The 24,973-nt window shown below is 40.3% G+C and overlaps 1 protein-coding gene across 9 annotated transcripts in view; it reads left to right on the top strand.

The window, feature by feature from the left end:
• TBC1D5 (TBC1 domain family member 5) overlaps positions 1-24,973 on the top strand; it is a 602,613-nt gene that overhangs the window by 454,537 nt on the left and 123,103 nt on the right. For all 9 annotated transcript variants that reach the window (XM_070072843.1, XM_017346738.3, XM_008266048.4 and 6 more), the window contains 2 exons: positions 933-1,075; positions 15,719-15,825. In XM_070072843.1, coding sequence (XP_069928944.1) covers positions 933-1,075; positions 15,719-15,825 — 250 coding nt within the window. The remainder of the gene's footprint in view (positions 1-932; positions 1,076-15,718; positions 15,826-24,973) is intronic.

Below are 24,973 nucleotides of genomic sequence, written 5' to 3'. Positions count from 1 at the left end.
TTTATAACCATGTAACATAAAATTAGAAGTAAATGGATAAAATATATCAAACTGAATTATTTTTATTTTCTGATAAGAATTAAGTGAAAAAATAGTTTGGTTAGCATTTTTCAAAGTCCGAAGTGTCTCTATTCATGCTATACAATTATATACAGATGTTGCTTAGTATTCTTATTAGCTGCTCATGTCTGTCTGTGGCATATTCATTTTCTTGGCCGAAGGAGTGACTGTGAAAAGCACCCCTACACAGATAGCCTCGTTGACTAGGTAGATCTCTTCTAAAACTAAAAGATCAAGTACTACTCTATGTTCCACTTAAAATAACTGTCTACATTTGACCAAAAAAATACAGCCACAGGAGTACTGATTATTTTCTACATTTTGTTTTTAAATTAATATTTTAGATAGAAGAAAAATATAAATATACAGTTTTCTTAGTTTGATTAGTTTGATTATAATTTGCAATATAAACATTTACAAAAGATTAGGTAACAATAATAGCAATCAGAAAAGATCATGAAATTTTGGAAATTTTTAACTCATAATCTTACATATGAGGCAACTGTCAAACCATTATGCATTCATATTCTCATTACCTTTTGAGGATTTGTGATTTCAGTTAAATAGGAAATATTTCTCCTGTTTTCAAGAATAGCCATAGTACTTGTATTTTATACATGTAAATTCAATACTGTGGCCTAGTTATAGAATTATAAAATTCACCTGAAAGCTTAAAATTTAGATTTCACTGTATTATATTTTGATATATAATATTTTCTCAAAACAAATGTTACTATATTATATTTCTGGTATATAATATTTGCTCACTGTACTCAGTTAATAAATTATAATTTTTTTCCACAGTTAAGTTAGAAAATGATTACTGCATATTACCCTCAAAAGTACCGTTTGAATGTTTTGTTTCTCTCCAGACGGTGGGTACGGCTGTTGTTTGGGCGAGAGTTCCCCCTGCAGGATCTTCTAGTGGTCTGGGATGCCTTGTTTGCAGATGGTCTCAGCCTGAGTTTAGTCGATTACATCTTCATAGCCATGTTACTCTACATCCGAGATGCTTGTAAGTGTTACTGACCTTGCCCTACATTCAGATAGTAGTCCTGATATTTTACAATGTTTTACCTTTTATGTATACTTGATATTTTAGAATATCTGATTTGCATATACCTAAATTTTTATGGTAGGTATTATATTGAAATTTCAAAGGAATATACTAAGCATCATTTTGTTGGTTAACCACGGACATATTGGGAGATGCGGGTGATATTATCCTGAGAGAATTGGAATATTCTTCAGAATCATTTTTCTAAAGACTTTACTCCTGCCTTAATCTCCTCATTACACATACTTGTGAAATGCATTTATAAAAGCCAGTATCTCAGATATGTTTAGAGCTCCACCTTCTGACAGGTAAGGAGTATTCAGGAGATTGTATCTGTGTTTATAGGATTGAGACCTTGCCAATTAAAAAAAAAAAAAACATTTAAATGTATTTAACTTCTTCCTGGTCATGTTTTAGAAAAATGTACTTTTCAATACAACACCTAATGGTAGATGTGCTTTTATCTCCTTAGATCTACCTTCTGGTGTTTGCAATACCCAGTGAGCCAGTGCCTATCCCTTTTGAATGGTCTGATAATCCTCAGATTGAAGAAAATATCAAAGCATGTTTTAAATTTCAAAATACCTCAAGTTACTTTCCTTCCCAGAGAAATAATCACAGTTCACAAAACAAGATTTAAAAGCCAAATTATAATTAGGGAAAGATTACACGAAGTGATATGATTGAATTAAGGGGAAGCAAACGGTCCCAAGGAGCAGGACTTTGTCAGAAGAACGTATAGTGTGTGGAGTCATTCGGAATCGTCATTGTGAAGCTGCTCTGTGAGTCTCCTTATTTGTTCACTGAGTACCAGTTGTGCCAGATGCTCTCGCTATGCCTCTGGTAACACGAATATTCTTTACAATTTTAGATTCGACTTTTTAAATTCCCCCAATATGATTTAGAATAAATAAGTGACAGGGGTACTACATTTTATCCAAAAATTGTAGGTTTTTATTCATGCCTTGAAGGTCAAATAGTTAAGATTTTGACAGACAAAGTATAAGTTCCATCTTTCTGAGCCAGAGCTAATCATGGAAGATCATGGAAATTATCAGAGGAAACATCTGGAAAGTAAAAAAGGATGTTTGAGTAGGTTTGATGGATACTGAATCTTAGAATATTCAATACTAATCTCCTTTTTAAGGTTATAAGTTATTTTAAAAAATGTAAATAATAAGAAACAAGAGGAATGTGAAACCTCTTTTAGAAAAAGTGCTTTTTTATTATATTTTCACAAAGCTTTCAAAATCAAATAGCTTTTGAAATATGTTCTGATTTTCTATGTTAAACAATTAAATTTCCTCTTGTCATAACTTTATGCATCACCCCTATATATTTGGCTTAATCATCCTGTCTCCTATGCTAAGAGATACTCTTAATTTTATAAAACATGGCACATTTTTGGTGGCTGAAGCCCTTGTACATTTTAAATCTTTTCACTGATGACTTATAAAATATGTGGGCACCTGTAGAAAAATGTAGTGGATGAGATTTCCGAAAAATTGTGTTAATATGTGTTGAGTATACTAGGGGCAGGTACCTGTCTTCAGGAGGCTTACCAGCTACCAAGGAACTCTGCCATAATTCGCACTAAGGACCCTGTGGTTGAGGCAGGCACAGATAGTATGAAAACTCAGGGTGAGACACTGAGTCCTGCTGGGCCAGCATGAAAGAGCAGAGAAAAACAGTTCATGTGGGCACACCAGACCAGGGCGTTCCGTGTCCCACCAGAGAAACACCGTGGACAAAGGCCTGAAAGTATGAGGTAGCCTCCTCCAGGCAAATACAGGTGTCAGTTTCTATCTATGAGTTAGCTTGTGTCCTTAGAATACGAGGGAGAGAGAGAATGCAGGTTATGAAACTGAAGAAGCAAATAGAAGGGATCATGATAAAAGTCCTGTGAGCAATGGGGAGCCATTAAAGGATTCACAGCAGAAGTGTGATCACTTTGCGAGGAAAATGAACTTGACGGAGACAAGACTAGGGTAAGAAAACCAGATAAGAAGTTATGACAGTTGTCAAGGGGAGGAACAGTGGGTCAGAGAAATATTCAGAGCCAAAGTCAGCATGACAGTGATTAAGTCTGGTAGGCGAGAGAATGAGAAATCCTCACATTTCCTATCTTGGAAGCTTGAGTGGGTAATATTTACAACTTAAGCAAGAAACGGAAGAAGTGTAAGTGCTAGAGTTTTGACCATGCTGAATTTAGGTACTTGTAAAAAATCATAACCTGAAAATCTAGCAAATAAAGGATTGAGGCTACAGATTTAATTTTGTAAATGATCATCAGATAGATGTTAGCTAAAACCGTTAACAGTGAATGTGAATTCTTAAGATTAAGGTTTCATATATATCCTAGTTTGGGATAATTTTGGTTTACATCTGCTTTCCTGGAGTAGTAACGATTAACCCTATTTCTCTCTCAAAGTGCATCCCATTAGGATGGTAATAAGTATATTTCACCCTCCCTAAAGTGGGTACAATACAGAGAACATGGACAGAGGTAGAATCTGGTGTTTAATGTCAGCATTTAAAAGGCACTGAAGGAGAAGGGCTGGTTTATGTGGCAGCCACTAAAGCTGCCACTTGGGACACTCACATCTCGTATTAGAATGCCGATTCATGCCCCAGCTACTCCGCGCTTCTGATCCAGCTTCCTGCTAATCTGCCTGCGAGACGTGCGTGATGACTCAAGTACTCGGGAGACCCAGGCGGAGTTCCTGGCATAGCCTCAGAGAGCTGTGATGTCTGAGGGCAAAGAGGGAGAAGAGACACGGGAATGTCAGGCAGGAAAGGCTTGCTCAGGTTTGGCCCTGAAAAAGGGACAGTCATTGGCTAACTTTTCCAGAGCGGGCCTGGTGGAGTGAAAGAGCAGAAACGGGGTTAGGGTGGGTTGACAGGCAATTAAGAAATACAGTGGCCTTTTCTTCAGCTTTCTGGTTTTTCTGTCTTTTTTTTATGTATACATAAAAACAACTTTTTTTCCAACTAAAAAGATAACTAGATAGAAAAAGATATGGAGATGGCACATACAAAGCAGTGTTTGAAGAAGGCCAGTGAAGTAGAGAAGGCGGAAGTTGCAGCTGGGGGCAATTCAGGGCAGAGAAGCTCGGTTGGCTGTCTCTGGAACGAGACCAGGGCAGTCAGAGGCAGGGAGAACTCACGGGGAGATTCGCTTCTGGAACCAGTCCAAGGCCCTCCCTCACCATTCATCACTAGGGGGCTGGCATTGTGGCGTAGCAGAATAAGCCGCCACCTGCAACACCAGCATTCCGTTTGAGCCCCAGTTCAAGTCCCTGCTAATGTGCCTGATAGGACAGCGAAGACCCCTGAGCGCTTGGGTCTCTGCACCCATGTGGGAGACCTGGAGGAAGCTCCTGGCTCCTGGCTTCAGCCTGGCCCAGCCCTGGCCATTGTGGTCATATGAAGAGTGAACCAGACAATGGAACTCTTCTCTCTCTCTCTCCCTCCCTCTCTCTCTGTAACTTTGCCTTTCAGATGAATAAAACGAATCTTTTTTTTAAAAAAAAAAAAAGATTCATCGCAAGTTTTCCCTTTCTATTCCATGGATGAGATCTATGAAAAGAAAAATTATCTTGATTATATTGATGTTCTTATTTGTTTTTCATCTTTTTAAATATTTTATTGATTTATTTGAGAGGTGGAGCTACAGAGAGAGTTCTTTCATCTGCTGATTCACTCCCCAAATGCCATAACAGCCAGGAACCAGGAGCTTCTTCTGGGTTTCCCACTTGGGTGCAGGGGTCCAGGCACTTGGGCCATCTTCCACTGCATTCCCAGGCTGTTAGCAGAGAGCTGCATCAGAAGAGGAACAGCCAGACACGAACCAAAAGCCATATGGGATGCCGGCGCTGCAGGCGGAGGCTTAGTCCACTATGCCACAGCACTGGCCCCTGTCGTCTATTCTTCATACCCATCTGTCCCCACTCTCCCTTCCCCAGTGAGAGACAGTGTTGTGTCTGTTTTGGTTTCCCTACGACATCCCAGCATTTAGAACAGGACCTAGTGCATAGCAAACCTCCACACAGATAATTTTTGAGTAAGGTGATAGTGGAACAAAGGTCAGGGTCAGGAGTTTGGCGGGAGACTGGCTGCAGACCAAGAATGAAAAACTAGTGCTGATCTGGGAAAGAGGCACCAGGTTGCTATCAGGGGCAGAGCAGTTTATAGGTGAAGACAGAAAGTGGAGGAATTCTACGTCTAAGGAGAAAGCAAGGGTATCTGCTGTATGTGAGGCAGAGCAGAGTGCTGGGTTTGGCAGGAGTGACCTAAAGATGGGATGTACCTGGCTGAGCAAGAACCACGATGTGCCTGAGTGTCAAAGACTACAGGGATGAGCGTGAGCAGAAGCACCGACCTCAAGGCCACGGTTTCTCCTGTCTGCACTCGGCATCTGCGTGAGATGCGAAGGAGGTGGATCGTGCTTCAGGCTTCAAGTTAGTTCCACTGCCAAATGAATGAGGCAGAACTTAGGAAAGATGGGTTGAGTGTATTTTGAGACAGTGGCTTAGGGTGTATGAGGAGCTAAACACAGCCAGGAGTAGGCTTAGGAGAAAGCAGATTCACCGGGGGTAGAGGCAGGGCATGAGAGAGCCGTAATTATAAAAAGTGTCATTAACAAGAGGACAGAGGAGTTTTAGGTGGTTCTCCATGGACACTTCACCGAGAATCATGATAGCAGATATTTAGAAAGACATGAAGTAGCAAATGCAGAAGAGTGACCAAAAAAGCAACTGTTATTCAACCATTTATTCCAAGAGTAAGCCACTCAACCAGTATTTACTGAGTTCCTACTGTTCGCCAGCCATCATGGTACGTCGGATGACAGTGATGGGAGTGACAGTGATGGGGAGGTATAGATCTTGAGGAGGAGAGTTGGCAGAGCACATGGGAGGGCAGTGTAGGCCCTGTCCAGAGCTAGGAGGACGCTGAGTGATCTGCCAGCCTCACTCTCCAAGCACATTGGTGTCAAGTTTCCGTTCCATGCCAGTGGATTCCGATTCATGATGCTCTGGTGGGCCATCCAGACTGTGATGCTCAGTTCTCATCAGTAGTGCCAAGTTCATTAATTCAAAAAGTCCTAACGGGCATCACTGTCTAGGACACTGGATGTGTTCCTTTGGAGCTCCATTCGCAGCTGAGATGTTTCACTTGAGGCAGACTGAGAGAGCTGTCTTTCAGTGCTGCCGTTCCTTGCTTACTTTCGCAAAATACTGTGCAGATGTGAATGTCTATGAGTCAGAGGTCTCTAGTTTGGTTTTTCAAAGGAATATGTAACCTGGAAAAGTGTTAAAGACTTACTACATGTAGTCTGAAACTTTATGTTATAGGCACAGGTAATGAGGCCTGTTAGGGGTTGAATTGCATCCTCCAAAAAGAGATGTTGAAGTAATCCCAGTTAGTTAGTTAGTTGGTTGGTTAGTTAGTTTTAGTTGAAAGGCACAGAGAGGGAAAGACTAAGGAAGGGAGAGAGAAACAGAGACATCTTCATCCGCTGGTTTGCTCCCCACATGGCTGGTCCAGAACTCCAGCGTGGTCTCCTACATGGTGGCAGGGACCCAGATACCTGGCCGTTCTCCACTGCCTTCCCAGGCACATGAGCAGGGAGCTGTCAGAAGTGAAGCCTACAGGACTCAAACCACCTCTGTGATGTCGCATGCTGGTGTCCCAAGCCTGCTGCACCACAGTGCCCACCACTTCTCACACTGCTTTTAAGCTGACATAAGTCTCAGGCGAGTCCCTCCCTCCCCTGTCTTCACTTCCTGATTCTTGTTCCTTCACGCCTGGGCGAAGCAGCTTTTTAGCAAACCTTTGCCTAGCATTCTAGCCCTCCCGGATCTTCCACTGCTGCAGGCCTCTAAGATTTTTAACACAATGTAGCACTTAATTATGCTTGTTCCTTATATTGCTCCTTATTGTATGGGTGTTGGTCTCCTCTCCTCATTTGTACCAGAACCAGCTTTATAATTCTCTCCTCTCTCTCACATTGGAAGCTCTTCATGTGCTCAGTTAATACTTGGGGCAGTGCCAGAGCAAAGGATGGACACCCCAGGGGTGGGCTTCTGTACAGCGTGGCTGAAAGGACAGGTGCCATTCTCACCCTTGGAATATAACTCTAATGAATAAATGATCATTTTACAATATACTTTTCAATGTGACTTTTTCAAAGACAGCATTGTCAACTTTTTATTTATTTTTTCAGCTTTTAAAATTAATTTTTTCACATATATTGTATTGATGGGAAATTTTACTTTGTTTTTAACTAGTATCAAAGAAAAACATTTTCTCTAAATATAATGTAACTTTTATTTGTCTTGTAAATTGTATTAATAACCCAAACACTATAATCAAGTCTACTTAACTGTAGGTTTTCTTCAGCAGAAAGTGTCTTTCACATGTTTATGGTCTTTTTAAATTTACTTTCTCTCTGAACACACTGCAAATGGCACAGTTCCCTTGTTGGTACTTCTGCCCAGTACTTCCTGCCTGTGTTTTCAGCCAGCACACACACATTAACGATACCAGGGTTTACCTGTCTCCTGCAGGGGTCCGATCTGGCCTGGCCTGGCCTGGCATAGCAGGTGTGTCTTCTGTGTGGTTGACGTGTTATTCCTTTGGTTTCGTTTTTCACCTCTGCTTACTCTTCAGCCAGTCTGCCTGCCAGCGCTCCCATCTGTCCTACCTCCAAATTCTTATGTCTCTATTTTCTAGTTAAAAACATGATTTTAACATGATACTCATGTCAAAATGTAGTTTATTTCAACCGCAAACTGAATTTACTTGTCTTTTCTAGAAAAGCTTTGCCCAGCCTCAATTCCTAAAAATAAACACTCTTTTAAACCACATGGTAATGCGTCACAAAGTTTTATCAAAGCAGAAATTGGCGGTCCTGTTTTAGAAGGAATGTTTAAGCACCTCCTGCCTGCCAGCTCTCTTCCCTTCAGACATAAAATATTGTCAGTTGTTTTCATGGCCATATCAGATACGGGTATTAATGTGTCCTTGGAGTTACAAATATCACTTATATTATGTTTTATTTTAGTGTGACGGTCTTCTGAAATTCCACTGACAAAGGCTGAGACACAGTGACTCACTGTCTCTTTGTTTTATGTTAACATTTTTGAAGTAGATTTTAATTTTTTAAGAGAAGTTTAGATTCACAGCAAAACTGAGCAGAATGTAGAGTTCTCACAACTCCCCTGCCCCACACACTCAGAGTTTCCCTCACTGTCAACATTCCACATTGGTGACAGTGCGAGAGCCTGCTTAGATACATCGTTATCACCCAGAGCCCATGGTCTGTGTTGGGGTTCACTCCTGGTGTTGGACATTCCCCAGGTTTAGACAAAGTCTCATGACACGGATTCCCCATTATAGTATCACACTGCCCTGAAGATCCTGTGTGCTCTGCCCACTCACCCTCCTCTCTAATACCTGTCTTTCTGCTGTCTCCATTGTTTCGCCTTTCCCAGAGAGTCATGTAGGAATCATACAGTAACAGGCTTTTTCAGATTGGCTTCTTTTGCTAGGTAATGCACATTTAAGTTTCCTTTGTGTCTTTTGATGGTTTGTGTGCTTATTTATTTTTTTATTTTTTAAATTTTTTTTTAATTTTTTTATTTTTTGACAGGCAGAGTGGACAGTGAGAGAAAGAGACAGAGAGAAAGGTCTTCCTTTGCCGTTGGTTCACCCTCCAATGGCTGCCGCGGCCAGTGCACTGCGGCCGGCGCACCGCGCTGATCCGAAGGCAGGAGCCAGGTGCTTCACCTGGTCTCCCATGGGGTGCAGGACCCAAGCACTTGGGCCATCCTCCACTGCACTCCCTGGCCACAGCAGAGAGCTGGCCTGGAAGAGGGGCAATCGGGACAGAATCCGGCGCCCCGACCGGGACTGGAACCTGGTGTGCCAGCGCCGCAAGGCGGAGGATTAGCCTAGTGAGCCGCGGCGCCGGCCGTGCTTATTTATTTTTAACACTGAATAGCATTCCATTGCCCGGGGATGGGTGTTTGGTTGTCACTTGGGACACCTGCATCTTACATCAGAGTGCCTGGATTCAAGTCCTACCTCACTCTCCAATCCAGCTTCCTGCTGATGTGTACCCTGGGGGACAGAAGGTCAAGCAGTTGGTCCCTGCCATCATGTGGGAGACCCAGCTTGAGTTCCTAGCTCCTGGCTTGGGCCTTGTGCAGCTCCAATTGTTACTCGCATTGGGGGAGTGAACCTGCTGTGGCTGGGTTCACTCTGTCTGATGGCTCTCTCTCTCTGATTTTCTGCCTTTCAAAATAAATAAATTTATTTAAAAATACTTATCTGGATGTTCACAGTTTATTCAGTCACCTAGTGACTGCCCTGTGTACAAGTATGACCTCTGCCTGTGTTCTCCCCCTAACGTCTTCATTTCTCCTTAGCTCCCCTGCCATAGGCCCCACTCAGTGTCCTGCCTTTGTTTGCTTCCACATATTATTGGCTGACATCCTCACCGACCTCAGATTCTCTCATTCTAGGTGTTGGCACCACCCGTACCCCGTGTTACAGTTAGTGGTTTGGCTTCTCTTCCATTGGAACGCGAAGTGAAGACTAAGATTGTGTCTTCATTCTTTAATTCCTTAGGGCTTAGCTCAGTATTTGAAACAAAATAGCTGTTCAATAAATTGTTGTCGAATAAATGAATATACAGAGTATAACCAAAGGAAAAAGGTAGTTAGCATTTATTAAATAGCTTCTGTACTTTAATCATTTCCACAAACTATGTTTCTGGGGAAAGCATTAAAAATCACTAGGTGAAACAAAATAATTATACCATATGTGTCTGTATTCAGATTATCTAATTCCTGAGCTGCAGTTTCTTTCATTTGGATGAAAAATTAAGAGAAGCAAATCTGTGTATCAAGCTTGCTGTTTCTTGTCTAAATCTCAATGCCCACTAAATTTTTTCAAGCTGTTTTCCATGGTGTCTTACAGATGTGGATATGAAACTTGGGCTTTGAATCTGAGTACATCCCTATAATAATTAGATCAGTGTTAATAACTTGCATTAAAAGATACTGTTTTTACACTGCATTGCCTCATTTTATTCTCTCAGGTGTGATGAGATAGAGAATATGGAGACAGATGAAACCTGTGTCAGATTTCATAGCTAGAGCTGGGGGAACGGCTGGCGCTAACGTGCCGCTACCCTGACTTCCGGTTCAGGGCTTTCTCCTGCCCTGCTCCCTGGCCGCTGGCAGTTCTGCAGTGGGACGCTGCTGACGAATGCCTTGCAGATGGCAGCACTGCAGACTGGCAGATACAAATGCTTCAGTAAGCATCCCTCGTGTGGATGTTTGACCTCTGATTAAAATAGATTCTGTTTAAACTATATTAAGTCTGAAGAGCACTAATAATAACAATTTTTATGTTTTTTTTCTGTACTTCTCTGAAGTGAGCTTCTCTGAATCGGGAACTTCTTAAGCTGAATTCACACGAAATCCTCCTGAGAAATAAGGACTTGCCTTAAGCCTCTCCAAGTGTGTGCAGACACACGTGTCAGGTTCCGAGGGTGGTGGCTGTCGTGGTGGGTGGTGCTCAGGGAGCCAGTTGTCACGAAAGCAGCCAGGGAGGAATACTTAGAACAAAATCCTGTAGGAGTCTGCAACGCCGGCCTACGGATCACTCTTGTGGAGGATATGAGAGTGTGTTCTGCTTGACTTTCTCCAAGACTGAATAGAATAAAAGTTTTGTTGTTTTTATTTATGATTTGTTCCCTACTCCTTCTCCCCTTGTTTGATGGTCCATTTGAAATTCCATTTTGTGTGTTGCCATTTTGTATGGGGAAAGCCAAGACGGTAAGGGTCTTTAAACAGTTTAAGCACTGCAGGTTGTATTAGGTATTCTTTCCTATACGTAGTAGGACCTCAACAGTATTTTTTCAGGGCACATGCATTTACCGAACGCCTTCTGCATGCCAGGAGCCCCACAGCTACTGACATACCCATTGACTCGCTTCCCAGTGGAGAAGTGCAGTGAACTATGAGAAAGCCTTAAGCTTTCCTTTTTGGTTAGCTCGTTATTTTATATTTAATCTCTTTGTTTTTATCTGTCAATTTATAGCTAAGCAAAAGAATGTCTGCCTGTTTCTAAATATCTGCTATTTCTGGTCTAATACATCTAGGACTTTGATTGGTGTATCTTTGAGGCTTCTCTGTGATTGAAAAATAGCTGGATAAAATAGCAGGACAGATACCCCTGTCGTATCAGACAGAGAGATGGAAAGCAAGGCTCCCGCTTCCACAGCCCCAGGTCCTGCCCCGCCTCTGCCCTTGGTCGGGAGCCCTGCCACCGTGGTTGTGCCCTCTGGCCACGGCGCTGCTGCCTCCTCATCAGCGCCAGGGAGGAATGCTGGCGCTCTTGTGGCTTAGGAGGACTCTTGGAGTGTTAGTAAATATAGGGCAAGTTGCCACCAGGCATGTTACAGGCACTCCGTAGCTAATATTTGACAGCCTTTTTTTTTTTTTAACTGGTTGGAAAGTTGGAGAAAGTTTACATATAGTTTCATGTTTTGTGATAGTTGTTCTTGGTCCGTTTTGTTACTTTGAGAAAGTATATCTCAGTATGAAATAATTTGAAACAGTGCTGCCTTTACATATGTTACAGTTGTAGGTAGAATTAACTTCGGGTTATACATAAGCTATCGATTTACATTAATTTAAACTTTGTCAGACTGTCACATTCTCTGCTTATCTTTACTGATTTTACTCTTTTTTTATTTCTCTACTGGGGCAACAGTTTAAACCAGCTCCCTCCGACCGCTCCAGAAGAGTGGCGGGCCATTTAAAGGTTGAGACAGACAAGTGGCGGGGTTCTGTTCTGAAACAGAAGCAAACAGGATGGGGAGGCATGACTTCTACCTCTGTGCCACCTGCACAGACACCCTGTGGGTGGAGGAAGTGTTGTCTCTTGTCAGCCAAAAGTGAGTGACAGCGAGAGCAACTCTGCAGAAGCAGACAGTTCCTTTGGGAAGTCTGCAGCCTGGAGGGATCGGGCCCAGGCGGATGCGGCTGAGGGGCTGGGGAAGCCTGCAGTGCAGAATTCCACACACACCGCTGGAGACAGGGACTATTGGTTACAAGGGCTTTCTGCAGGCCGGGATAGTACAGAGTATATCCGTAGCAGTGGCTTAACTGCAAAGATCGGGTTGGGAAAGTCTTGTGTAGCTGTTCAGGTTACAGGCTCCATTTTTTTTTTTTTTTAAGAGTTTGACATAAGTAACTGTGGTTCATACTGACAGCTTTTGTTTTGTAAATGGGAGAAGCAAAGTTTCAGGGAAGTTAATCAGCTTACCTAAGTTCACACATAGTAAGTGACAGGGCCACTGTTCTAATCTGAGCTTCCGATTCCAAATTGTTTTTCTAGGTCCCAGTCGCCTTTGTTTTGAACTTCACTGAATCATCTCTTCAGAGTGGAACCTTAATATTTGTTCATAAAGCATAAACATACTTTATTTCAAGTGTTTGTAGGCAGCAACATTCAATGGTTTTTTTTTTTTTCTTTTTTTTTTTTTTGACAGGCAGAGTGGACAGTGAGAGAGAGAGACAGAGAGAAAGGTCTTCCTTTGCTGTTGGTTCACCCTCCAATGGCCGCCGCAGCTGGCGCACCGCGCTGATCCGATGGCAGGAGCCAGGAGCCAGGTGCTTTTCCTGGTCTCCCATGGGGTGCAGGGCCCAAGCACTTGGGCCATCCTCCACTGCACTCCTTGGCCACAGCAGAGGGCTGGCCTGGTTTTTAACAATCTTTTACTTTTTTTTCCTGCATGTCACTGCCCTGCCTTGATATGATAAACACCGGAAGAGGAGCAACATTGCAAATTAGTTTTTCATGTCCAACAACAATTTTAAGATCAAAACTAAATTCTTATTCCAACAGATTCCTGCTATTTTGCTTTTAAGTCAGCTTGGATAGTTCTCTTTTACCTACTATAAATGGGGCATGGTTATTCACAAAGAGATTTAATATTTAGCGTATGTAATTGTTAATTAAAGATGCTCCAAAAGTACAGATTTTCCTGCATAGATTAGGGATGGCACTCCCTGAAGGCAGGGGGCACAGACTTAGTCCCCATTATGTGCCTAGCTCGGTGCCTGGCATCTGTCAGGCATTTAATAGATGCTCAAGAAATATTGCAAGCATTGACTGGATGGATAGATGGATGGATGGAAGGAAGGACGGAAGGATGAATGTTAACTCCTTCATTTGTTTGCTAGTAGAATATTAATACATAATTCATATTTGGCTTGCCTTGTATATTTATAGCTTCTGATAGCTTCCAAAATTCTGTCAAGTTGTAATAACATAGAATTGTTACTTGGTCACTCCAGATACATATATCAGGCTATTCCACAGTAAGTTCTGCTAACCATCCAGGCTATTTAAAACTACTACATAACAGTAATAGTAGTAATGGACTTTACTATTTACAGTATTATTTACATCCATTATGTCATTGATTTTCAAAACAATGACCTTTCAAAACGCAACCGTATATTAGCTAGACCGTGGACCCTTCAGCTAGCTTTCTGAATTTCAGTGCCTGCTCCACCAAGGAATCACTGTGCAACCTAGGCAAGTAACAGTATCTCCCAACATCAAGTTTTGCATCTGTAATAATTATTGAACCTTCATGTAAAGACTGTCATAGAAATTAAATGAGGTGGTGTGGTAAAGTGATTCGCCTGGGGCCTGGCCAGAGCCGTCAGGAATTCATTGTCATCGTAGCGGAAGTGGTCGCAGTAGCTAAGTGAGGTGTTGCACATCTGCCCTCTGGGGTTTGATTTTCCTTACAGCCAGGACTGTGCTGTCTTCTCTACATCCCCTTTTAGCACAGGGCCTGTCATGATTAAGTACTCAACACATAACTATTGGATTGAGTGAGGCAGGCAAGTATTTATTATTTTTCATCAGAAAATTGTTTTTCAGTTGACTAAACCTCTGCTTGCAGAGGTTGTTCGCACAGCCTTGGAACAGCTGCTGGGAGTCAGTCACACCGATTATCTTCAGGTGACTTTTTGAAAAATGTAAATGGGACCCCAGGTTCACATCCACGTCTGAGTACTGAGCCCAAAACCCTTCCCACAAAACTCTCCTGCCTCTCTTACAAAACTATGTAAAGAGTCTTCTGTGGTCAGTTTCTAAATGATAATCATTATAGAATTTGGAAAAATCACTTCTTGATTTGTAAGTCATATTGATTATCCCAATTTTGTTCACTTGTTAAAACTCAAAGTAAACTACAACATGAAACCATTGCACTGCTCTCAGTATCCAAGCCTTTTGAATTTCTAGAGACAAAAGGACAGCAGGTCACTGAATGTATATATGCAAAAGAGAGCAAATAAAAAGAATGTGGAGGGATCTGGAAAAGAACTGGAAAGGGTAGGATAAGTGAATGCTTTACAAATGAAAGCAGATGTATGAAATTACAAGCTGTCAGATCGGCAGTGGAAATGAAGATGATAAAGTGGTTCCTTACATCGATTATAATTACTCATTTTGCCCAGTCTTGTCTCCTCCTGCCATAGTACTCATGGGTGGAGAGAAGGGAGTGAGAAGCTACAGGAAGGATTTATTTTTTCAACAGGAGAAAGAAAGTCTTAAGATTCAACGGTATTTCTGATTACAAATAATTGTTTATTTTTGTGGTTCGTGTTGTTTCTACTGACTCACGGTTGTTTTCCTGTGGAACATTTTTCAAAGAACTGGTGAATGAAAAGGCATTGGTCGCAAGCACAGGAAGTTGTAACTGTAAAGTTTCGTCTTAGCCAGCGCCATGGAGGCAGTTGTGTGCTCACACAGCCGGCACCGTGAGGGGCCCAACTGTGACGGCAGTGGTGCATAGACTGCCAAGCAGTGAAGTCGTTTACATAGACCTGCCTGGAAACATGTTTTTAATAATTGTGCCCATAATTAGGCTGATTTTAAAAAAATTAAATGACAGTCTGTGGAACTTATCTATGAAGATTTTGACATTTTTTTCCTCCAAGAAATGCTGCATAGATATTTCCTCTCCAAATTTCTTGTTACCTTTAGAAAAACAAATAATTGGAGGAAATTATATTTTTAAATTTCTAATTATGTAATATTTATATATAAAAGAATAACTGTATATGTTTTAAAGCATAGTAATCAAGGTAAATATTATTTTATGAGTATTCTAAACTGGTTCTTTCTCCTTCATAAGGTTTTTGTTACTAATTTCTAAGCAGCAAAACTGGAGACATTTAAACGCAGCCATATAAATGGCAATAAATATGCATGTTTCTGAGAATTTATTTATATTGCGAACGTGCGCACATATCTGTATGTGAAGCTGTTCCCTCCAGCACCCCCTGAGGATAAGTGCTAGTATATTAGATTGCAGTTAGCGGTACAGTGAGCTGCTTCAAAGGCCATTTTGGTAAGGATCCCTTCTCCTTCCTTCTTTTTATCCAATCAGTTGAATTATTGCTTTGCTTTCTTTGGCTTTAAGTTGTGATTTTTATTCTCTTAGTATTGCAGGACACCTTAAGCAGTGCTGCAGCTGAGTTACTTTTCCTTCTTGTTTAGTGATCTCCAGCAACTACCAGACCTGCCTCGGCCTTCTGATGCATTACCCACTCATCGGGGATGTGCACTCGCTAATCCTTAAGGCTCTGTTCCTTAGAGACCCGAAGGTAAGCTTCCTTGATAAGGCATGCGTAATTTCAAGTTGGGTGCAAACTAGGCTTCTCTGTATGTGTTTAAGGATTCCAAAAGCAGTATTGCCTAATGGCAGATAGATTCCCTAATGCTAAAATTTGCCTAAGAATGGAGGCCAAAACTTACTCCCATCGTCAGCCAGCTAGTCTGCAGACAGATAAAGCGGACACTGCTGTGGTAAACTAGAACACACGTCTCTTGTCCCCCAGAGGGCTGTCCTGCTGTCCTGCCTCCCTCCTAAAGCAAGGAGAGAACTGAGCAACCACCTCTCCTTGTAGCCACACTTTATTCTTACTGGGACCCTCAACAGGGATGACTTATCCAAGTAAAGCTTCAGGAGCGATGTGAAGAGCAAGAAAGTAGATCTGTACGAAGGACCAGTTCTGTAGAAGTCGGTGATTCAATGAAATATTGATTGATTTCATATTATAAATATGTATTTCTTATTTTGTGGGCTTAGGGTAACCTAATAAAATTAAGACTTAAACAAACTTTAACACTGATTTCTCGATTTGAGTGTAAAGTGATTTCTTTACACTTCAGAGAAAAAGTGTGCTCTTTTACAACTAATGTTATATTTCTTGAAAATACGAACATTTAATCATCTTAAAAAATCTGTGAATCCTTGCTACTTTTGAGCCAAACAAAAATATTGGCTGAAGTATAAGAGAGAATGCTTCAAACACGAGTTTTGAATGCCAGGCACTGGATGGTAATCCAAGCCTTTGGCTTCTTGGCAATCACCCCAACAGTCACATTGGCAATTGTCAAGCCATCTCTGAGTCAGTCAGTCTGTCTGTGGATTCCACTGCCAAAGCTCTGGCTGATCAACTAGGGCCTCCAAGCTTAATGTAAATTTTGAGGCTAAAGGATTACTGCCCTTCTCTTGGTTGTTGAACTCAACTTTTGAGCATATCCTCTATTTACTTTTTGATTGAGTTAAAAGAATTTATTTTCTTGTGCATGTATCTGGTTTCTGCAAAATCATTTCTGTTACACAAAGAAATATTAAGCATTCAAAAATATAATCCATCATTTCTCTGATGTTTAAGGAACCTTGTTTTTTTTTTTCTGGTAAGGTTGAAGAGTCTGACTATGATAATCTAAAATTCCTTATTTATGTTTTTATGCACATATATGTATACAAGTTGTATGAGTACTTTTTACCCAAAAAATCCCCACCAAGGTGATGAAATACTTACGTAAAGAATGAGGTTGCTGGTCAAGGCAGTGTGAGTTTTGATCTACAAACTCAAGACAAATTCCATCAGGTTAGTATTAGAAATCTATACAGAATGAAAAAAAATGCTAAAATAGATGTTATAGTCTCTGTGTGGTTTGTTTGATTTAATTGAAGAGAGAAATGAATAGGTTCTCAAAACCTGTTATCTTGGTAATTTCTTCCTAGTTGAATACAGTAGCTCTTCCTATGATTCACTCATCCAGTTCCAGAATTCTTTATACTAAAGTGCTTTTTACCTCCTGATAAAATAGTATACATCATCAAGTATATAATGAAGCAAATTCTGTAAGTGTTAAAAATATAGATTCTTTGAGGTTTAATAGGAGGTAATAGCATACCTCTGTGTAAAGGATGATACACCACCTTTACATTAAAAGTCTTACCCATTGAACATGCAGTCAAGATAATATATAAAATGTAGGACCTTAACCTGATGTTTCTGAAACATAAGAAATTGAGGAGGATGGGGGAGTCATGTTTACAAGGTTACATGAGAGCACATTCATGATGATATCTATCTACAAAAGATAAAGAAAGCTGTGTGGCTTTAAGGAGCTTGGAGATGTCTAATCCAGCAAAGTGGTAGTTATAATCAAGTGTGAATAACAGCTTGGCCATTGATCTCATTTAATGAATTTTAAGTAATATCCTATGTCACTTGGCACATGTGCTGATGTAGGTCTGGGGCAGCATAGCATTTTGCAAGCAAGGAATTGGGACCCTGGGTCAAGCTTGGCTCTGCCACCAACGATCCTCATTACTTTGGCAATATCATGCTGGCTAAACCTTGAGGCTCTCTTTTGTCACATTTGCCCAAGCAGAACGTCATTTGTAAAGTACTGACCTCCTCCAGTGAACTAAAACATCTAGTCCAGTGCTACGAAGGTACAAGTGAAAAAATAAAGTTATGTTTTAGAAATCCACCAATGGGAAGAAATATCATTGTAGTTTATTTCTGTTTTAGTCGCAAAAGAAACCATTTGTGCCGAGGAGGAAAAAAGAGAGGGAAAGATGATCCTCCAGAAATCTAGACCTCACAGTGCTTGAAATGCAACAGTAAAATACTTAAAACATTTGAATCAGTCTTCAATGAAGTGAACTAGCAGTAAGACGATATTTGAGACATGAAAGCAGTTTCCCCATGTCCCAGCTTCTTACAACAGTAATGTTGAGTGCTGCTGACAGATTCAATAAAATAAAAATGAACTGAGAACTCTAAACCTTACTAAGTTCATTGTCAGCCCTCAGAAAAGCACTTTGTCCTACTATCATTCCTAAAACCCTGTAGAGACATCTCAGTTGAGGATAGATTCTACTAGTAGACCTTGAGACATTAAGCTTTACTTATTTTCTATCAGAGGTAGGCTTTCTTGTGGAAACACTGAAATAATGGACCTATGGACTGTAAGTAATAGTAGGAGCAGACTCCAACACAGTTTTCTGAGCACTTTGCCGTCTTTAATTTGGTCCTAGCAGCAACTCTATGCAGAGTCAGAGAAGGTTGTCTTTCCTCATTCTTTTTGGGTAGAGTTTAAGGTTATGTGGCTTTCTCAAAGTCTGAAAGTTTGTAAGTTTCCACGTGAACAGTGGTGGCTTTATAACTCTTCGGTCAGTTCATTCCCTCTTCAGATTGCTGGCATCCATTCTTCCTTCTTTGTGACATCATTTCCGGGTTCAGCTAGGATGTGTCCTCTCCTTTGAGTCCTCACAACATCTTGCATGTTATCTATTTGCATATTTGATCAGTCACTCTTCCTTAGCGCTTGAATCCTGCGCATTTGATTTTTTAATTTAATTTTTTCTTTTAGCGTGTGGCTTTGTGTCCTGCTGTGCTTGGTATCAAGAGTGATAGAATGGAATTCTAATTCAAACACAACACCTTTTTCCAATATACAGCACTGACTTTAATCTAGAGGGTCCTCATTCATTGAGAATATTTCTGGAACCCATATCCATATTCCACTAAAACCAAAGGAATATTTTCATCTGCCATTTTATCATTTGGTGATACTACCCCATGTTTTGAACTTAAAGGGTAGCTAACCCCCTAATTTGCTATCAGTCAGAATTATTTAAAAATCTATTACAACCTTCAAGGATTAGGAACAGGGAAGACATCACAAAGAATCTAGCTCATGTACTTCACTCATTGTATCAGAGTCTCAGAACTACAAAGAACCTAGACAGTCTGTAGTGCAGTGTCCTCCTTTCATAAGTGACCTAGTGAGAATCCAGCTGAGTATTAAAGCCTTATTAAAAGGACGGATACCGTATCACAGCAGAGTCAGCGACTCCATCTGGATCACATTTCCATACAAGACGTAGAGTAGTTTAGGTGATTTTAAAGACAGTGGTATCCTACCTATGTATTTCTCTACAAATTCTTCTATTCATAATAGGCATGTCACTGCAAAAAAAAAAAAAAATGAAACTACCATGTATATAAGTGACCTAAGAACTCCTCGGAACTTGAAAATGTGTGTTTCATGACCAGAGTGAATGTAAAGTATCCATTTGTAGCATGCTGTTCTCTGAACACGGTAAAAATGGTTTCTGTATCTAGCTCTTCAGACCACAAGCCTAATCCTCATTGCCTTTCCTTTATCATATTAGAACTACTGAGCAGATTTCCAAAAACAATCCAATAAAGTTTAGAGGGATAGAAAGAGGACAGTCTGAAAAATATGAAGTGATTAAAAAACATTGTTCTAGCTAGTTGTTCAAATGCAAAGAAAAAAAAATTTTAAAGCCCAATTAGAAACAAAAGTCATAGAAAATGTGAACATATTGTGTTCCTTAAATAACCAGATGTTCTTTCCTTCCTGAAGGCAGTAAGGACTAGGAATAAAGGTTTAAAACTATTGTTTTAAGTTAACTGTGAATTTTGCAAATCTGTTTTTACCCTTTAGCAAATAAAATTCTAATACTGAAACATAAGCAAAGTAATTTTCATTTTTTGGTGCTCTCTTATTTGTGCTGTGTTTGACATGTTAACCTTATCACAGAGATTTATTACGAACGAAATACAGTAATGGATTACCATTGTAGATTATGCAGTAAGAATTTGACAGCTACTGTTCGTTTTGATGTCTAGAATATTTGAGGAAAAGTGTCTGCTAAGTTGAGAGCAGCCCTTTTAGCAGTGACTATTAGTTTTATGGGAAAAAATGGCTACAAAAAGATAGTTTCATAGTCATTCTTATATATAGAAGCACTGTATAAATGTAAGGTTCAGTGTTATATGCTTGGCCAATTCTGTTAGCTTTTGTTTTGGGTTATTTTAAATTTTGCCTTTTTAAATTATAAAAAGTCTAAATTTCAAATTTCAGATTTTATGCAGGAAATTGAAGTTTTATCCATTTAATTGTCCCAAAAGCTTACTGTCATGTAACATTTGTGGCATTGTCATGTAACTTTGGTAGAAGGTCGTACATCAGAACTGAAGAGTAGTGACTGGATCCAATACTACGACTAGTAAAGTACCATTGTTAGAAATTGTTCTTTTCTAGCATTCCATTGTAATGAATTTTCATCACATTTCATTACAAACATTTCATTACATTCCATTGTGATCTTTTCTGCTCTGAGTAATAAAGAACTTGAAATTCATTCATACTCATTCGTGGAGACAGAAGCATCTCCATAGCCATGATTTACTTTTCATGATTTCTTCCATCTCTGTATGTTTCAAGTTCGATTATTCATTGTGATGTCATGTTACAGACAGGTTTCTTCATCTCTCCTCACCCCCAAACTAGAACATTTCTTTGAGAACTGCCGTTCTTGAGAAGCATTTGTTTTTATGTTTATGCTGTTAAGGATATAAGAAAAGTTGATTTTTCTTTGTTTCTTAGCTGTGTGACTAATATGAAGAGTACTTCAAAAAGTTCATGGAAAATTGAGTTTCAAACATTATTATGGGCCGGCACTGTGGCTCACTAGGCTAATCCTCCGCTTGCGGCGCCGGCACCCCGGGTTCTAGTCCCAGTCAGGGCGCCAGATTCCATCCCAGCTGCTCCTCTTCCAGTCCAGCTCTCTGCTGTGGCCCGGGAGTGCAGTGGAGGATGGCTGATGGCCCAAGTGCTTGGGCCCTGCACCAGCATGAGAGACCAGGAGGGGCACCTGGCTCTGGCTTCGGGTTGGCGCAGTGCACCAGCTGTAGTGGCCATTTGGGGGGTGAATCAACAGAGGGAAGACCTTTTTCTCTGTATTTCTCTCTCATTGTCTAACTCTGCCTGTCAAAAAAAAAAAAAAAAAACATTATTATGGTGCAAAAATTTTGAGATCATGCATATTTTTTCATAATATTCATTTTCAGAACATTTCTTGAAGATCTCTCATATGTCATATGTCATTCATCTTTTCTATATCTACTACAATGAAATGGATGGTTATTACAGTCAATATTTAGGCATTAGTGACTAATCAGGGATGTTTTTACATCCAATCAGAAATACAGACTTTTTGACATAGATTAGCATGTTTTCTTATATTCTGTTATTTTTTAAAATTGTATTTAAAGTATATAAATTTCATGTATTGCATATATACAGATTTAGGAACATAGTGGCACTTCCCCCCCCCCCCCACCCTCCCTGCCCACGCTCCAACCCTTCCTCTCCATCCCTTTCACATTCTCAGACTTAATTTTTACCAAGATCTATTTGCAGTATACTTAGTGTTTGTACAGTTAACCCTACTCTAAGTAAAAGATTTCAACAAATAGTGTGAAGAGAGGGAAAAACACTCTTCCTCAGTGAAAGAAACAAGGGCTATAAAAATCATCAGATCTCAAAATGTGTATTTTCATTCCAGTACATTACATTTCAGGTATGCTATTAATTACCTTGGATTGGGGAAAACATGATATCTGTCTTTTTGGGACTTATTTCACTAAGTATAATGGCTTCCACTTGCATCCATCTTGTTGCAAAAGACAGAATTTCTTTTTTTCTTTTTACCGCTGAATGATATTTCATTGTGTATATGATTTTATGGTACTGGGTCATAGATTTAGGTCTTTGATCCATTTTAGGTGGAATTTTGTGTGAGGTGTAAGGTAGGGGTTCTGGTTTCATACCTCTGCATGTGGAGATCAGTTTCCCCAGCACCACTTGTTGAAGAGACTGTCCTTGCTCCAGGGATTGATTTTAGGTCTTTTGTCAAATATAAGTTGGTTGTAGATGCTTGGATTGATTTCTGGAGTTTCTATTCTGTTCCATTGATCTACAGGTCTGTTTTTGTGTCAGTACCAAGCTGTTTTGATTACAGCTGCCCTGTAGTATGTCCTGAAATCAGGTATTGTAATGCCCCAGCAAATCAATCAATGTGATGCATCACATTAACAAACTGAAGAACAAAAACAATATGATTATCTCAGTAGATGCAGAAAAAACACTTGGTAAAATGCAACATCCTTTCATGATGAAAACTTTAAGCAAATTGGGTATAGAAGGAACACTCCTCAACACAAGGCAGTTTGTGGCAGACTCACAGTCAGCATCCTCTTGAATGAGGAAAAGCTGAAGCATCCTACTTAAGATCTGGAATCAGACAAGGATGCCGACTCTTGCTATTTAAGGTAGTCTTGGAAGTTTTAGCCAGAGCCATTGAGCAAGAAAAAGAAATCCAATGGTTACAGATTGGAAGTGAAGAAATCAAGCTATCCCTATTTGCAGATGCCATGATCCTATATATAAGGGATCCAAGAGACTCCACTGAAAGACTATTGGAACTCATAAAAGAGTTTGGTAAAGTGGCAGGATATAAAATCAACACTGAGAAATCAATAGCCTTTGTATACACATTTTGTCATGGCTGAAAAAGAACTTTTAAGAACTCCCAATCACATCAGCTCCAAAAATAATCAAATACCTTGGGATAAATTTAACCAAGAATATCAAAAATCTCTACAATGAAAATTACAAAACACTAAAGAAAGAAATAGAAGACAACATTTTAAAAAATGAAAAAATCTTCCATGTTCATGGATTGGAAGAATCAACATAATCAAATGATCATATTACCAAAAGCAGTTTATAGATTCAATGTGATCCCAATCAAAATGCCAGTGACATTCTTTGCAAATCTAGAAAATATGATGCTAAAATTAATATGGAAACACAAGAGACTCCAAATAGCTAAAGCAATCTTACACAACAGAAACAAAGCTGGAGGCATCATAATACCTGATTTCAAGACATAGGTTAGCATTTAAAATTTTTTTAAAGTTCTACTTCTGAGTGAATATAAAATTCTATAAGGAATAAAGTAAAATCTCATCACCCATCATTTTAAATTTATCATCTGTTATTTTCAGATATTTTATAATACAGAATTGTGTTTCTCAAAAATATTAAGGGTTTCCTAGAAGAATTAAATAATGTTGAATGAGTTTTGTAGTATTTTGTACTCACTAATTTATTTAACAAGTCTTTATTGTGGATCTTTTATATGTCAGGCACTGTTGAGATAAAAGTGATAGATTGTGAACAGCAGCCAAAAAAAAAAAAAAAAAAAGATGCAGCCCTTATTATAAAAAAGCACAGATGTGTTACAGAGGGTACGAATAGAACATCATCATTACAGTCGTAAGTAGGCGTAGAATGTGGGCTAAATGAAGACCCAGTCTAGGCCAGTTGGTCCAAGGGCCCTAGGGGGAACTCTTCAGGTAGGAACTCATGGAGAAGCAACCAGCCAGCAGAGAACAGCGAGAAGAGCTTCCAGACCAAGACAACAAATGGAAAGGCACAAAGGTGGAAAAAAGAACTCAGGCTATTAATGATGCAACTGGAGCTGGGACCAGAGCTGGCTTCAGCCTAGCCAAGCTCTGACCATTGCAGCTATCTGGGGAGTGAGCGAGCAGATGGAAGATCTCTTTCTCAGCTTTTCAAATAAGTAAGTCTTTTCAAAAAATAAAAACTACTCTTGCTCTCAGCCATAAATTCGGTGGAGTCGTCTTCAATGAGCTCCTCACTGACTCAGTGCTCAAGCCTGACGTTGGTCAGGGTCGCACACTAGTGTGGAATTGAAGAAGACTGTGGCCAGGACTCTGAACCCTTTTTAGTCATACATCCTTTAAGAAATCATCTTGGCTGCTCTATCCCATAAGGCTTTGTTGGCTTTATGTCAACATCGTGCTCCACTGGGTGGCCGCAGGGAACCTGACTTCTTTCCCAGCTACCAAACAGAGCTTTACTACATCAGGTACTAGACTGTCAACACCACGAACCCAGTGTCTGCCTTATGAGAGCAGTGTAGCATGCTGTGTTTACTGGGCAAGTGCGTCCTCTTGCACTTGCACCTCATTTCAGTGAGGAAGCTAAACCACTAAATGTAATGGCCACTTCTGGATCTGTTTGAAGAGTTGATCTGTGTAGTTAGTGTTGTACGTATGTGTTTCCCAACTTTTGATTCCTGGCTCTTGCCCCCACATGAGATACAAATTCAAAGCAGAGGCATAAGTACAATAGTAAGAGAAGGGTTTATTTAAAGTGAGAGAATGAGTGTATATTCAGCCATGAGTGCAGGCAACCCCACAGGGAGGGATTCACCATGACAAGGCAAGAGAGGCTTGCACATGAGCAAAAGCAAGAGAGAAGTCCAGAAGGCAGGAGCAGCTCCCGCATTCAGTGGTCGTCTGTGTAGGGGAGGGGCAGTGCCCTAACTGAGTGTACAAACGGGGTCGAGTCTGAGCAGGATTAGTGTGCGTGGGTTCTCTAGGACGGTGTTATGGTACCTCCACTTGCAGTTCGGCTTAGCCATGTTCATCACAGCCGCGTTTTTGCCTCCTGGTCATGGAGGAGACCTGAGTGCATCATGGGAAAGCTCATATGCTGAATTAGCTTGTAAGGAGTCGGAGTGAAGGTGTGCAGGGTTAG

Source organism: Oryctolagus cuniculus, chromosome 4 (genome assembly GCF_964237555.1).
Source record: "Oryctolagus cuniculus chromosome 4, mOryCun1.1, whole genome shotgun sequence".
NCBI classification, from domain to species: domain Eukaryota; kingdom Metazoa; phylum Chordata; class Mammalia; order Lagomorpha; family Leporidae; genus Oryctolagus; species Oryctolagus cuniculus.
This window is presented reverse-complemented; position numbering and strand designations above follow the sequence as displayed.